This window comes from Panulirus ornatus, chromosome 37 (genome assembly GCF_036320965.1).
Source record: "Panulirus ornatus isolate Po-2019 chromosome 37, ASM3632096v1, whole genome shotgun sequence".
In the NCBI taxonomy this organism is placed as follows: domain Eukaryota; kingdom Metazoa; phylum Arthropoda; class Malacostraca; order Decapoda; family Palinuridae; genus Panulirus; species Panulirus ornatus.
In genome coordinates this window covers 28,501,746-28,519,361 of record NC_092260.1, presented here as the reverse complement: position 1 = coordinate 28,519,361, position 17,616 = coordinate 28,501,746, and the positions used below count along the sequence as shown (strand labels likewise).

The 17,616-nt window shown below is 36.7% G+C and overlaps 1 protein-coding gene across 18 annotated transcripts in view; it reads right to left on the bottom strand.

The window, feature by feature from the left end:
- Positions 1-902: 902 nt before the first annotated feature.
- The window catches only part of LOC139760660 (uncharacterized), a 152,603-nt gene continuing 135,889 nt past the window's right edge, over positions 903-17,616 (bottom strand). For all 18 annotated transcript variants that reach the window (XM_071684116.1, XM_071684117.1, XM_071684120.1 and 15 more), the window contains 2 exons: positions 11,489-11,613; positions 903-9,832 (listed from right to left, as the gene is read on the bottom strand). In XM_071684116.1, coding sequence (XP_071540217.1) covers positions 9,670-9,832; positions 11,489-11,613 — 288 coding nt within the window. In that variant the 3' untranslated portion in view covers positions 903-9,669. The remainder of the gene's footprint in view (positions 9,833-11,488; positions 11,614-17,616) is intronic.

Here is a 17,616-nt window from a genome sequence, read left to right as displayed (position 1 = left end):
CTTCATATACCTTGGTTCAGTTCATTACTACCAGATCACCTCCTGCATACCTCATTGCCCTAATTCTCTATCCATTGCAAGCCTTTCCCTCTTGAATCTTCAGGCCCTGGTAACTTAAAGCCTTTTACTCCATCATTACATCTTCTTGGTCAATCCCTTCCCCTTACTCCCACCATTTATGACACACATATCCTTTCAGTCAGTCTCTTCATTCATCCTCGCATGAATAAACCTCATCAGCACATCCTGTTAAGCTCTCTCAAACTCATTTTGCTTCCTACCAGACCTTTGTCCTCACTGTCATTCCTAATACCACATACTGCCCTCAAGCATGTCATTTCCAACACATCTGCCTTTTTCTGTTCTGCAATCAGGGCCCAAGACTCGCATCCATACAACACTGTTGAGACAATCATACCATCAAACATACCACTTTTAACTCTCACAAAGTCACTTCCTTCACACACTTCTCAATGCACCCAGGGCCTTCATTTTGCTTTTAAATTCCTAACTATAGATCCTGATGTTTACTTCCAAACAGTTCAATGAACTTCAGACTTTTACTGATAACTTCTAACCTATGATTCACTTCAATCCTCATAGTTCTACCTGCCACCAAGTACTTCACTTCCACAGGTTCTCCCCACTTGAACTCATACCAACCTACCTCCTCTAAATACCTTACTGTCCTCATAACCTTATTTTTATTCACACTCATTCTCAATATTTGCCTTTCATGCTTTCTACCAAGCTTGGACATCAGCCTCTGTAGTTTTTTGCTCATAATCTATAAAATCAACAAATTTGCATATATACTTATAACAATATTTCTGAATTAAAAAACCATATCAGAACAGAACTTCCATCTAGTTTTGCATGAAAAGGCAAGAAATATAAAGCAATACACTGCACCTTTATTTTTGCCCTGAGGGCATAAGTACATGAAATACAATATAATGAAACTGTAGTTAAATGAAAACAGCTCATATTTATTCATTCCAAGAGTCATCAAACTGACCAGGATGACTAAAAAAAAATTCAGTATAAGGCTCCAGTACGTAATAAACCTAATACTATGGTTCTCTCTTTCAGCAACAACTGTGGCTATATATATATCAACATTTAAGTTAGTTTTCAAGGTGCTGTACTGTGATTACCAAAATCTTCACTTTGGCTAATATGTAAGAGGACTAATAGAGTAACCTAGTTGTCTGGACTATACATATGAATGCTGATACAATAATTGTCTGGCTTTGGTTTGTATATGGAATGACTAATTTGTCGTCAGTAATGCTCACATGTAAATTACATCGGCTCAACATAAAATTTATGGTAACTGACAAAAATGCTCGCTTTTTTGGTCTGAAAACAGCACAGAACATCAGAATGTAACTGCTCAACACTAATTCAATAACAAAAAAACTGAGATGAACATGCACTGTTTGGATGAATTCATACTTACAAAAATATGATTAATTACTCTGGGAGCTGACACATGAAACTGAGGTATGGAGAGACAAATAGAGGGTTTACTGAATGTGAATCTATAAGGCTGCATGACCAACTGATCTGGAAGAAAAGCTAAAGGGTGAACTGTTAATTAAGAAATAAAACAAAGGAATATAACTTCAGTGCTGCATCCATATCAGTGCAAGTCAAATACTGTAGTTATTGAGAAAAGTTTGGCAAAAAAGCATGAAAGAAGGAATTTACATAAGTAGCTTCATAAAGTATACTTTTCCTCTAATAATAGTTAAAGACTTAAGGAAACAAAAGTATGCACATTTGATATGAACTGGTAAAGAATACCATATCATAAACTGGAAATGCAGATTATACTGGATACAACATAATACTGGGGTTGGCCATTCTAAACAATTAATGGATTGATTGGAAACTGTAAAGCATGATCCAAGATCTAGGAGCATTACATGTCGGGTAATATGCACAAATCTGGGTCCAGTATGAATACTCTGTAACATCACAACTTGTGTTGAAAATGTGAATAATACAGTAAGAAAGGTAGATCCCAAAATAATAATAGTGAAAGATATTCTTATAAATAGAAAGTGGAAATTTGTGATATTTCTTTCAAAAGATGATACAGTAGTTATTGTTGAGCTTGTAAAAGACAAAGGAAAATTATACATAGCATGCAACATGGTATCTATTCTATGTGACAATTAATTTCTGAATTGAGGATCTTCATACTTTCATAAAGATTTTGCCCAAGGCATAGTACTAAATACTGCATATCATGTTTGTTCCACAATACTGTATTGTTTTCTGCTGCCACACACTGTGTATAGTTGTTCATCTCAGATTCATCCATAACTGTTTCAAGTCACTTAACTAAACTAAATTTGAAACTTTCAATGTTTACACCTCATTGGGCAGAGCACTGAGGTCTTTTCATCACTATTGCTAAGCTGTCTGATATTTTTGTTTGATGCTTTTCTGATATATTTCAAAGAATTCTTGCAATTTTTTTTCTAACAAAATTTTGAAAATTATATACTTTGGGAGGTGAAGCAAAAATAACTTGACAATATCAATGAAAATCATATTACTTTTGTTAGGAAAACTCTACTCCACCTGCAGCAATCAATTTAAAGAATGCCAGTTTACATTAGCTAGAATAGATTAACTTTCTTGGGTTGGCTGTTTCTTTTATAAAAAAACACAACCCAAAAAACATAACCTAGCAAAATGTAATATAACACTGTTTAAAGTGATTGCTGCAGGTGGAGCAGAGTTCTAATATAACAATCCTATTGATATTAGTGTTGTTGATATTCACGGTTATTTTCACTATGCCCCTAATATACATAATTATCAAAACCTCTGAACTCATGAATTAGGATCAGAGGCTATTTTGAAGGTAAAAGAAGTGTAAAATCATAAGAGAGCTTTTACAAATATAAAAATTCTAAAACCAATTAACCATGTCAGTAAATGAACAAGTGTAATAACAAATGCATCATCACAGCTATGGTTTGAACAGGTTACCAATAAGCAAACATAAATGTGAATACCTAATTATTAATTGTATTCATATAAAACTGTGCCATAGGTAATCCCTGCACATCTGAACACAAAGCATATATCAAGGCACTCTGAAACACACAATTGGTAATTTCTTAAAATCTAATAAGTAAATAGATACTTCACTATTTTACCTGTTTACCCAGTATAATAACTAACAAACAAACACAGACAGCTAAATTCTGAAACAACTCTACACTATTCAACAAAACATCCATTAACAAAAACTAAAGTGAAAAGAATGTGTTGACACAACTGAAAATTTTGACAGCTTTCTTCTGAGCTGGTGAAAGATAATATTATTTTCATTTCATTATACAACATACTTTCATTCTTGCTTCAAAAGTCTCAGTTCAACTCATCATGAACATCTAATTTCAGTTTTGTTTGAACTGCCTATATCTCTGTTTATCTTTTAATTTCTACTCTATTATAACTCTTCAAGAAGTATCTTTCTTTAAGCTCATGGTTTGTTGCAACTCTGATCACCTGCAGCATGATTACTTAAAACTACCCATTCTGACCTTACAGGTTTCATATCAATATTTGGGAACAAAATAAGAACATATCAAAGCTCCTCAAACTTGTTCACTATCTATAATCTGTTTTCAGGGCAAACAAAATGCTAAAGAAAACTCAATTATCAAATACATCTTTTCCTACATTCACAGCAGGGTAAGTTCGAAAGGTGATGGTTACATGTGTTACCACATGAATGCAACAAATCTTTAATTCATTATTTTGTTGATAAAGCTGAAGTGCAATTCAAATCTGCTGACAAGATAAATATAAAAATTAGTAATTCTGGCTCATGCTACAAAAGGCACTTCCAATCATCATAGTACACTTATTAATACGTCAATTTAACTTTAGGTAAATGTCATATAATTTGTTACAGGACTGAAATGACTGTTCTTTCTAAAATCTTTCCACATTCAATAATCATGACTATCACTGAGGTGGAAATCTATGAGAGATCTCCAAATGTGGTTACTATATATACCCCTGTATTCATTTGTAAATGCACTTTTTGCATCAGTGCACTTATTCTTTTTCTTTAAAAGGTTTTCCTCTGAGGATGAACAACAAAACTAGGAGCGGTACCAAGACAATACTTTCAGCAAGAAAGGAGAGGGCAAGAAACAAGTCAATGGTCAGAGTACAAAACTTATAAGAAGTCACCTAATATCAAACATTCAGTTTTTACTTAAAAAGCTGTAATAAGAGATTTTGGCAAAGATTTCATCAAAATGTCTTTGTGTGGCATACATAACAGAGTACTGAGAATTTTTTGGAATGAGCACTAAAACGAGACATGAGTACATCCACTGTGATAAACTTGTGGGTAATTTTGTTATGCTCTCAGAAACGTCCAAACTGTACTAGAGAACAGAATACAGTATCGAAGAAATTAACACAAAATTTTCTAAAGAGTAATATGGGAATTCAGGAAGTATAGATTCTGAATTTACAAGAAAGTAGATCTGATATGGTAAAGGGAGTTCAAATGTGTCACTATCAGTAAAGAAAGCCATAGAGAGCAATTACTTGGATATTAATAAGATAAAAAAAAAAAAGGGCCATATAGAAAACTCAACTGCTAGTAGAACATATATATCACTTTATAAGATATCCCAGTTTTTGACTACTAGCTCCCATACAATTTATGTTTATGAAACAGATTTTCACAAAGGCATTTTTCATTTTTATCAGTTATAAGGCATTATTTACATCATGATTTGAGCCTATGGTTAAAAGTATTATGTTAAGGGCTACACCTACATGGTTAAATACATAATGCAATGCAATAAACCAGTGTATCAAATATGATTCATATTACCTGTCAGTAAATGGGAACTCTAAATTTGTAAGTAAGGTATCATAAGCATTACTGCACAACCGTAAAATAGTGCAAATCTTAAGTATCAAAAGTTACAAATATATATAGTCCAGTTTCTGTAACCACTAATGCATGCTATCGGTACAGCTACTGCAGCCAAAATCATATACACTGCTAAACTAATTTCTGCATTTTTCTATACAAATTTTTGACTATGAAGACTGCAAGGCAGAATAACAAATAGTATCTAATCCACAAATATTAATTGTGTATCTGTTTTCTTCAAAAATGTATAAGAGAAATAAAAAAGTACGGAAATTAGAGCTTTGACTACGACATTAATATGCCATGGATAACCAAAAACGACGCACAAAATGTTCACATTCTATATCACTATAAAATTCTAATATATGAAAGTGTTAAATATTAGTCTTCCTATATACAAAAAAGGAGTCATAAATCTGAGGTCTAATGAATGTTAATACCATACAAAAGGGGAAATTTCTTTGGAAAAAATAATTACAATTATTCCAAGAGAATTTCTCTCAGAATCACAGATCTGACATTGTCACAAAATAAAACTATAACTACAAATAAAGCAGCTATTCTTTACAAATTAAACTATATTCTCAAAATAAAATCACAGGAATGAAGAAATTTGTGCCATCTGAGATGGACCAAAAGCCAGTGACATTTACTCCTGGCAGGTCACAGGTGGCGGTGAAATCTTGTCTTCATATCAACCCCATAACTGTCAAGAAGACTACTGAAAGTGTTGTATTTTTATAAGATAACTTTCATACAGCTTATTTCAAGCATATGAATCCCATTACATAAAACTGTGATATGTCTTAAAATCAGTTTTGGGGTGTGATAATTGACTACACAGAAGACATTAACATTTAACCGAGATAAAAAAAGTGCTATGACTAGTCTAATCCATTTGAGGCATCAAGTGACCAAATGTGACCCCCAGCACACGATAATATTTCTATTATTATGTGATCATGGGATACACATCAAGTGCAATTATAAACTGTTTAGTTGCTCAAGTTAGGCTGTAGGAGAAGTGATGATTGAAAACATTCTCTGGAATACTTGCAGAACAAGTGCCAAGAGACATCACTTCTTAGCCCAAAAATGTACTATATGGTCATTTTCAGATATGCTGGTGGCACTTGTGGGGATAAATGCAGCCTTAGTGGGGAGAAAAGACTTGACAGGACTTGTGGCACAAGTTATGAGGACTAGGCAAGGACTAACTCCCTGATTCTGTGTTAAACTGTACTCTCATTGCTCTTATAAGATCAACATAAAGAACAATAACAACCAACAGTGGAAAATCAAAGATGAATTAACCAGAGGGAACAGGCATGAGAAATATAAATAGATAGATATATAGATAAAATATGTCCTCAGTGAAATTTTACTGGTCTTCCTCAGACCAATATGACAGAACATAATTCACCCAGAAATTCATTACCAACATCCCTTCTTTTTTCCTCTTATCCTAAAAACTTGAACCCCCGAATTCCTTTTTCAAGATACATTACAATGGCTACCATAATAATACTTTATCATCCACATACTACATAATTTGCATTTTCTCATTTGATATGTAGTAAACTAAAAAGGGAGACTTTTTCATTCCCTAAAAATCTGAATTAGTTTTCACATTCTCAAGTGAATCTTCTTAATGAAAGGTTCTCATTATGCTTTATCCAACTTCAGGATGTCTTTACTGTACACACATCCCAAATATGAACCCCAATAATTTGTAATAAATTGCTTACAATTAATTCTATAAACGAATCATTTATATAATTCAACTGAATCATGACATTCAATCAAACTACTTAAATCATAAAAGTGGGGCATCTTTTATACTAACATGAAGTACCCTAAGAAAATGGATGAACCATATTTTTCAATTCAGCAATCCATCTAACTGACCAAGTGAGTATATCTGATTCTGAAGACAAGTCATTCATGAATCCTCCAAGAAATCAAAGCCATCTTAAGAAGTAACTAGCTAGAAGAAGCAACAAGCAATCAAAATGAATTACATTCATGTCAATTTTTTGTACATCATGGTGATGCTTCATTCACTATGATACCCACTACAACATATAAGTTTACCTTAGTAAAAGATCATGATAACCTTACTAAAAAAGTAACCTTATATGCAATAAAATGTTTCTAATGAAGATTAATAATTATATAACATAAAGTGACAATATATCTTGTTTTATCAAACATTTGTACAAAATAATATTACCCTCAAGACCAAGTTATCTTAATTTCCCAAAACCTACAATACATTTCAGTGATACCTGTCCACCGCACAATATACCTACATATCTAAATTAAGATTTTTTTCTTTTTTATGAATTGCAGTCTCATATACTTGAAAATACTCTGAAAACAAAAAAATCTGAGCTGCCATCTGCTTAGCATCTCCCACTATTATGGAGTAGCATTTTCCCCAGGTGTGGAAAAACAAAATTGTCTTGTGTCTGCCTTTGATAGGATTAATTCAATATATGACAAATTGTGTATTACCCTGCCAATACGGTCTCTAACAATGATCACAGTATTTACTTTATAATATCGTTTATCTTTATAAATCTTCCAAATATCCAAGAGTAGACTCTTAACCTTTCCAAAACTAGAATTCAAAATTAATCTTTAGTATTCATTACAGTCACGATCTACATGCATAAACACAGGCATTGCTGAAGCCTGTCTGTGTGTGGTTATGCTGCAAGTGAAATGTCTCAGTCAGTGATTTTGTATCATCGTCTATAGATGAAAAGGATTACAGCTTTATTGGAGAACTAGTCAAGAAAATCCTTTCATTCCATACCATTACACTACAGCTCAAACACATGAAGCACGTCAAACCCAAAACTACATCTTTTTTCCTAGAACATGCAAACAAACTCATGAAACACAATTGAAGATTTAGTTACAAACCACACACACCCCTAAACCGCACAGTCAGGAAAAGAAACACAAACTCCACCCCAAAACAGTTGCTCATTCACAGACATTAAAATGCATTTAAGACCTTATAAAACACCCCTGCAACTGGTCCTGATAACATCGAACTTCTAAATTAAACACTTTGGGCCAAATGAAATATAAAGACTCAGACATTTTCAACTACTCCTAGCTACATAACAAAACATCTACAAACCTGCCAACACATCATCCAACCTGAAAGCCTCCAATTCCCCCTCCTCCTATCATCCTATATCATTACAATCAGCAACAGCCAGCTGCCTTGAAAAAATGATCCACAACAGAATCAAACAAGAAGTCTCACTCTTAATCATACAGCATGGCATTAAACCTAAGCACTCCACTACTACACTGTACATGGAACTCACACAACACATCCTAGGTGGCTTCAACCAATAACAACCCCTTATACAGTGATACCATCCTGTGACTCATCCTCACATAAAATATACTTGGCACCACCCTCCATAATGACAAAAATGGGTTATCCAATTCCATAGCTAGCCAATAAACAAGTAATTCATAAAAGGCTTACTTCCAAAACCTTTTGTAGTTTTCTCTCCAAACCTCTCTCATTACTTCATTAATGACCTACAATCTCATGCAGACCCCACACTGTTAAAGTCCTCTCAAATGTAGTTGACCTTATAATTACATCACAGCACCCTGACACAACCAAGCAACAATAAACAAGCAACTTTCACATCACTCTATCAAAACAGTGGCCCACTCTAGTGCCACAAAAATTCTGTCAGTCTTAACCAGAGAGAGGTATGAATCTAATTCAAATCTTTCTATGATATTGAATTGCTAACCACTTCCACTTAACATACACACTTTAGAAGTTATCATATATGATACATGTGATATTTACTTCCTAAACCACAAACACCAACACAAAGCTGTAAACACACAATATGACCTCAGAACACTTACTGGCACCAGTTTTGATGATGGAAAATAAGCCCTTTGCACATTATACAACATACTATACATACAGTTCAATTGCTCCACCCTAAACTTTGCCTCACCTGCCAGGTCATCCAGCCTGTCTAACACTAATTGAACAAAACAAAATCACACACACATACACACACACAAAAAAAATAAGGCTGCCTCACAACCACAATCACTCAACAACACCTACATGATGAAAGAAGAATAATTCCAATACAATCTCACTTTAATATGCTCAAAAACCAATTCTTCACACTTTTCCCCAAGAAACAAAATGATTAGCACTGATTCACACTTCACACTCAAAGATTTCCCTCTCCCTCAAATAAATTTGACACTGACTGAGTACATACACACAGAAATGACTCAACAAGCACCCTTCCAACATACCACAAGAACCATCATGCCCACAATGTAAGTTTCACACTTACGGCACTGAATGCTTACGTAAACCTTCGCTGTGCTGCACTCAGTTCACACAGACAAATATGAAACATCACCACACTTAGATCTGTGGTCCCACCCAGTGGATATGGCAAGCTTTCTGTGTGCTGTAGAAGCCCAAAAGAAGGGCCCTGTTCCTGGGGCAGGAAAGTAAGAAAAGAATATATATATATATATATATATATATATATATATATATATATATATATATATATATATATATATATATATTATATATATATCCACCCACGACTGTTCCCATATCCTCCACTGAAGGTGTCAGGTACAGTTCACTTCAGATACAGTCCGCCTATGGTCCCCATATATTACACATTTTCTGGCGCTATTTCTGCCTGCTATCACTCTTGACTTTTTGGAGACTCTGAACTTGTTGCTTCAATTTTTCGTGTCCACTTGCCTTTGTTTGGTGTAAATACATCATATGTTCCCTTTTCTGTAAAAGCTTGTCTGTAGTGTGTGGTGCAGTACATATCCTCACCACCTATAGAAAATGTATTCATGCTGAAAAAGATAAAAATATCATAAATACAAAACATTGATATAAAGTAAATAAAGTACAATGGTCTTTAAATCATGAAGCTGTGACCAAAAATTTTCAATCTAAAACAAACAAAACAAATCATCAGAATTAAAAATATACTCCTAATATAAACCTCTTGTACTGAAGCATTTACATAAAGGTCTTTCAGGTAATCAAAAGAAACATATATCTGTAGCTGGAGGCTATTTCTGGTAACAGATATACTTCTCCAAAGTTTATGAAAATTTCTAAATGGCTTAGCAAAGCTATTTACCATAATGGAAAGCTTAAGGGATATAAATTTCAGTGTACTTCAATTTGGTTAAAAAATATGCAACTAGAAACCAAATGTGGAAAGAGAGCCATGGTTTTGGTGCATTATGCCTGACAGCTACAGACTGAGTGTGAACGAATGTGGCCTTTTCTTGTCTTTTCCTAGTGATACCTCGCACACGCATGGGGGGAGGAGGAAGCCATTTCATGTGTGGTGGGGTGGCGACAGGAAAGGACAAAGGCAGCAAGTATGAATATGTACATGTGTTTATATGTATATGTCTGTGTATGTATATATAAATGTGTATTTGGGTGGGTTGGGCCGTTCTTTCGTCTGTTCCCTTGCACTACCTCACTAATGCGGGAGACAGCGACAAAGTATAATAAAAAAAAATTCATACATATGCCTATATACATATCGACATATACATATACACAGACATATACATATATACAAATGTACATATTCATACTTGTTTGCCTTCATCCATTCCTGTCACTACCTCATCCCACAGGAAACAGCATTGCTACTCCCCGCTTTTGCGAGGTAGCACCAGGATAACAGACAAGATGGCCAAATTTGTTCACTCTTAGTCTCCAGCTGTCATGTGTAATGCACCGAAACCACAGATCCCTATCTACATCCAGTTAATGAAATATTTGAGGACAATATGAGGTGAGGTGGTTTGATTGGGTAACTAATGAAAGCATAAGAGTGATGTGTGGTAATAAAGAATGTGGTTGAGAGGGCAAAAAACGGTGTGTTGAAATTATTTGGACAAATAAAGAGAATGAGTGAGGAAAGGTTGACAAAGAGGATGTATGTGTCAGAGGTGGAGGGAACAAGGAGAAGCACGAGACCAAATTGGAGGCGGAATGATGGAGTCAAAAAGATTTTGAGTGATTGGGGCTTGAAATGTTCTCACAGGAGTGTGAGAGGCATGCAAGGAATAGAGTGAATTGGAATGATGTGGTATACTGGGGTCGACGTGCTGTCAATGAACTGAACTAGGGCATGTGAAATGTCCGGTGTAAACCATAGAAAGGCCTGTGAGGTCTAGATGTGGATAGGGAGCTGTGGTTTTGGTGCATTACACATGACAGCTAGAGACTGAGTGTGAATGGATGGGGCCATTTTTGTCTGTTTTCTGGGTGCTACCTCACTGAAGCAGGGGGAAGCAATGCTTATTCCTATGGGGCGGGGTAGCTCCGGGAATGGATGAAGGCAAGCAAGCTCACGTGGTTGAAATACAATATCAGTACCTATTAGTACCTAACAAAATGTCTAATATTACAAAGTTAAGCCACAGGATACTGCTTTCAGTACCCAAAGAAGGTTTTACTTATAATTATGTTAAACCCACCTGAGCTTAGTATTGCACTTGCAGCACTTGAAGCAATTTTTGTGAAGAACACGGCCAGCTACTTCGAGTCTCTCCATGGCATATACGGTGCGATTACACAGCATACACTTGTCCCCCCCACCACCCTAGAAAATCATCAACACAAAATATGTTCTCATGATTAACCAATGTTAAGATTACTAAACTCCCATCTAGATTATCCTTACTGATTCCTTACTAAGCAACAAGTAATCAAAGGGGAATTTAAAGCCACAAATAATCAATCAAAAATAAATACATTTTATAATTTGGTCCCAATCAATACTTCCCTAAAACCTTAAAGCTCAACTATACATTACCTCCAGAGAATGTACAGTGCTAAAAGTACTTCCAATCTTCAAATTACCTACATCTAATTAATGTGAGGAAGTCATTTATGTAACGGCTTAGAAACTATGGCAATCATGATCAAGTATCCCACCATGTTTGAAAAAGGATCACCTGATTACAACCATTTAGTTTCTAAATCATTTGGACAACACATACAGGAACCAATTCTTCTAAAATTAATGTACAATGAAAGAGTAAACAAAGGTCATAATAAGAGGCCAGGTAAGAAGCCTGTCAGAGGATGTAAAGAAGTACTGTATTACGGCATATGATGACCACTGTCTATCCAAGCATGTGACCTTTCTCATGCCAAGATCAATGTGTCCTTTGGAAAAAAAAAAATCTGAACACCAGTTACTGGAAATCCATTCAAACTGGGTGAAAAAAGGCTCATCACTGGAAGCAATTTTCTATGTAAATAATACTTTACCTCCCCATTCTAAACATATCTTGTCTATTAGACCTTTTCAAAGACCACAATGATACAATCAACTGCACAGTCAAACTGTCTGGTCTGCACATACATCTCCTTAATATCAATTAATAAATACAAAGGTTTCTCAGAAACCTTCCTCTTATCATCAACTTTTTCAAATTCTAAAATCATGATTCATCTGCTCTGTCTAATCCTTACCACCTAAATTGACTCAGATAACAAGACAATGACAATGTAAATAACTTTACTTCATTGAAGTGGAAGGGGATACTATGCATCTTCACCAAAAATTAACTTTATGGGTACACATACTTTTCCCCATACATATTTGCCATTTCCCGCATAAGGGAAGTAGCACTAAGAACAGAGGACTGAGCCTTAGAGGGAAAATCATCTCTTGACCCTTTTCTTTGATCCTTTTTTTGTTAAAGTGAAAACTGGAGAGGAGGATTTCCAGCCCCCTCCTCCCACCCCTTTTAGTTGTCTTCTTAAACATGAAGGGAATATGTGGGAAGTATTGTTCCCCTATATATATATTATCCCTGGGGATAGGGGAGAAAAAACTTCCCAAGTATTCCCTACGTGTTGCGGAAGGCAACTAAAAGGGGAGGAAGAGGTGGGCTGGTAATCCTCTCCTCCTGTTTCACTTTTTTTATAAAAGGAACAGAGACAAGGGTCAATGATTGGAATATGGACAAAATTTGAATACACAACCAAACAAACCTGTTTTGTGACTACCATTAAAAATCCACATACATTTTGCAAAAATGATCCATGCATACTATAAGATCTATGCTCTCATATAGTTAGTTAGTTAGTAGGTTAGTTGGTTGGTTGGTGACAATTATTTTTTTCATGTGTCTATAACCTTTTTTTTTCATCTATCTATACGTATCTCAGGGCCTCATTCGAAGAAAGAGTCCTGGTTTTACCTCATGTCCCTTCTACGCTCTCAACAGGATGAACCATGACACATGAGGAGTTCAAGGTAAACAATGGAAGAGTCTGTGGGGTTTGGCTGTGGATGATAAACTCAGTTTTCAGTGAACTGTAAACATGACATAATGAGTGGGTATGTTAAAATGAGGCCTCTGTTAGTCTGTTCCTGATCCTACCTTGTTTAGGCAAGAAAAACAACTGTGAAAAAATGGAAAAATATCTATATATACACAGAAAGGTCTCTGGGGTCTGGTTGTTGATGAGGACTCTGCAGAGTGGATATGAGAGAATGTGACCATTTCTTCATCCGTTCCTAACACTACCTTGCCACTGTGGTAAATAGCACACAAGCATGAAAGAGGAAAATGACATGAATATATATCTATTCCTAAGGAGGGATTTTGGACTCTGCCCGCATATGGCTACGAATCTGTATCGTCCTCAATGAATGGAAAGGAAATGAATCTTGTTAAGACTTTCTCTCTAAAGAAGCCCTTAATTACTACGCTCTTTCGCAGTGTAACCTTAATATCATAGGGTGCCCCATAAAAGGGATCCCGAGTTGTATAATAATAATAAAAATAGTATCTTTTGTTCATACTTGTTCACTATTTTCTGGCCTTATTCACTCATATACATTCTCTAGATGTCATGTGTAATTCAAACCACAACCAGGCCCACAGACCTTTCCATGGTTTCCCCCAGCTGCTTCATATATCCTTGTTCAGTCCACTGATAAAACATCAACCCCTGTACAGCACATCATTCCAATTCATCCTGCTCAGTGCACATTTTTCACACTACTGCATGTTCAGGCCCCAAGCACCCAAAATATTTTTCACTCTATCCTTCTGTCTCCATCTTGGTCTCCCCCTCCTCCCTGTCCCCTCCAATTCTGACATACATTTCCTCTTTATCAACTTCTCATCCTCTCCATATGTCCAAACAGAACACCTCCCATCAGCTTTCTCAACTATACTCTTCTTATTACCACAACTTCCTCTGCACATCCTCATGCCTTGCATCCACACATCATTGGGACCACTATGCCTTGAAACATACCCAATTTTCTCCTCCCAGATAATGACCTCTTGACCTCTCTTTCCACACATTCCTCAATGCTCAAAGAACCTTTGCAACCTCATCCACCCTATGATTCCTTTCTACTTCCATGGTGCCATTTGCCCACTCCTTGGTATTTAAAGCACTTCACTTCCTCCAAATTTTCTCCATTCAAACTCACATTCCAATTAACCAGTCCCTCTGCCCATCTTAACATAAAGACCTTGCATTTATTCCTATTTACTTTCAACTTCCTCCTATAACACCCTTTCACAAACTCAGTCACCAACCTCTGCAGTTTCTTACTTGAATCTACCACCAGTGCTGCATCATCAGCAAGCAACAACAGACTCACTTCCTAAGAACCCCTCACCCACTACTGACTGCTTACTCACCCCTTTCTCCAAGACTTTGCATGTATCTCTCTCTCATCATTCCATCTACAAATAAATCAAACAGCCATGGTGACATCAAACATCCCTACCATGAACCAACCTTCACCTGGAACCACTCATTCTCCTCTCCTACTCATACACACACTTTATACTCTAGAAAAAACTTCTCACTGCCTTTAGCAGCTTTCCTTTCACACCATATATTCATGAGACCTTCCACAAAGCATCTCTGTCAATGCTATCATGTGCTATCATGTCCACATAAACCACCTACAAATACAACTGTTTCTCTAAATAATTCTCATACATTCATCAAGGAGAGGGAGATGGAGTGAGTATTTTGAAGGTTTGTTGATTGTGTTTGATGATAGAGTGGCAGATATAGGGTGTTTTAGTCAAGGTGGTGTGCGAAGTAAGAGGGGTCAGGAAGAATGGTTTGGTAAACAGAGAAGAGGTAGTGAAAGCTTTGTGGAGGATGAAAGCCAGCAAGGCGACGGGTTTGGATGGTATTGCAGTGGAATTTATTAAAAAAAAAGGTGACTGTGTTGTTGACTAAATGGTGAGGATATTCAATGTATGTATGGTTCATGGTGGAGTTCCTGAGGATTGGCAGAATGCATGCATAGTGCCACTGTACAAAGGTAAAGGGGATAAAGGTGAGTGTTCAAATTACAGAGGTATAAATTTGTTGAGTATTCCTGGGAAATTATATGGGAGGGTATTGATTGAAAGGTTGAAGGCATGTACAGAGCATCAGATTGGGGAAGAGCAATGTGGTTTCAGAAGTGGTAGAGGATGTGTGGATCAGGTGTTTGCTTTGAAGAATGTACATGAGAAATACTTCAAAAAACAAATGGATTTGTATGTAGCATTTATGGATCTGGAGAAGGCATATGACAGAGTTGATAGAGATGCTCTGTGGAAGGTACTAAGAATATATGGTGTGGGAGGCAAGTTGTTAGAAGCAGTGAAAAGTTTTTATCGAGGATGTAAGGCATGTGTGCCAGTGGGAAGAGTGGAAAGTGATTGGTTCTCAGTGAATGTTGGTTTGCGGCAGGGGTGCTTGATGTCTCCATGGTTGTTTAATTTGTTTATGGATGGGGTTGTTAGGGAGGTGAATGCAAGAGTTTTGGAAACAGGGGCAAGTATGCAGTCTGTTGTGGATGAGAGAGCTTGGGAAGTGAGTCAGTTGCTATTCACTGATGATACAGCACTGGTGGCTGATTCGGGTGAGAAACTGCAGAAGTTGGTGACTGAGTTTGGTAAAGTGTGTGAAAGAAGAAAGCTGAGACTAAATGTGAATAAGAGCAAAGTTATTCGGTACAGTAGGGTTGATGGACAAGTCAATTGGGAGGAAGTAAAGTGATTTAGATATCTGGGAGTGGATTTGGCAATGGACGGAACCATGGAAGCAGAAGTGAGTCACAGGGTGGGGGAGGGGGCGAAGGTTCTGGGAGCGTTGAAAAATGTAAGAAAGGCGAGAACTTTATCTCGGAGAGCAAAAATGGGTATGTTTGAAGGAATAGTGGTTCCAACAATGTTGTATGGTTGCGAGGCATGGGCTATAGATAGGATTGTGTGGAGGAGGGTGGATGTGTTGGAAATGAGAAGTTTGAGGACAATATGTGGTGTGAGGTGGTTTGATCAAGTAAGTAATGAAAGGGTAAGAGAGACATGTGGTAATAAAAAGAGTGTGGTTGAGAGGCCAGAAGAGGGTGTATCGAAATGGTTTGGTCATATGGGGAGAATGAGTGAGGGAAGACTGACAAAGAGGATATATGTGTCAGAAGTGGAGGGAACGAGGAGAAGCGGGAGACCAAATTGGAGGTGGAGGGATGGAGTGAAAAAGATTTTGAGTGATCGGGGCCTGAACATACAGGAGAGTGAAAGGTGTGGGCGTGCAAGGAATAGAGTGAACTGGAACAATGTGGTATACCGGGATCAACGTGTTGTCAATGGACTGGACCAAGGCATGTAAAGTGTCTGGGGTAAACCATGAAAAGTTTTGTAGGCCTGGATGTAGAAAGGGAGCTGGGGTTTCGGTGCATTACACATGACAGCTAGAGACTTGAGTGTGAACAAATGTGGCCTTTGTTGTCTTTTCCTAGCACTACCTCGCACATGTGTGGGGTAAGGCGGTGCCATTTCATGTGGTGGGGTGGTGACAGGAATGGATGAAGGCAGCAAGTATGAATATGTACATGTGCATATATGTATATGTCTGTGTATGTATATGTATGCATACGTTGAAATGTATAGGTATGCCTATGTGCGTGTATGTATATACAAGTGTATGTGGGTGGGTTGGGCCATTCTTTCGTCTGTTTCCTTGCGCTACCTCGCTAATGCGGGAGACAGCAAAAAAAAAATCTTCGAAGCAAGCACCTGATCCACACATCCTCTACCACTTCTCAACATGACTCATTCACTTTCTCAATCACCACTCTCCTGTAAAACTTACCAGTTACACTCAACAACTTAAACCTCTGTAATTTGAATACTAACCTTTGTCTCCCATACCTTTATCCAATGACACTATACATGCATTCTGCCAATCCTCACGCATGATCCAAGCATACACTGAAGATCCTAACTAACCAATCCACAACAAAATCACCCCCTTTCTTACAAAATTCAATGGCAATTCAATACCATCCACTCCAGCTGCTTTGCAACATTTCATCTTAAGCAAGGCTTTCACCAACTCTTCTCTCTAATAATAATAATAATAATAATAATAATAATAATAATAATAATAATAATACATATCTCAAGGGATAGGGGAGAATGGATACTGCCTATGTATTTCCTGCATGTCATAAAATGCAACAAAGAGGAATGGGAGTAGGTGCAGGAGGCTGGAACTCCATCCTACCCTCCTGTAATATTACTTTCCTATAGAAAGAAGAGTTAGAATCCAAGTGAGG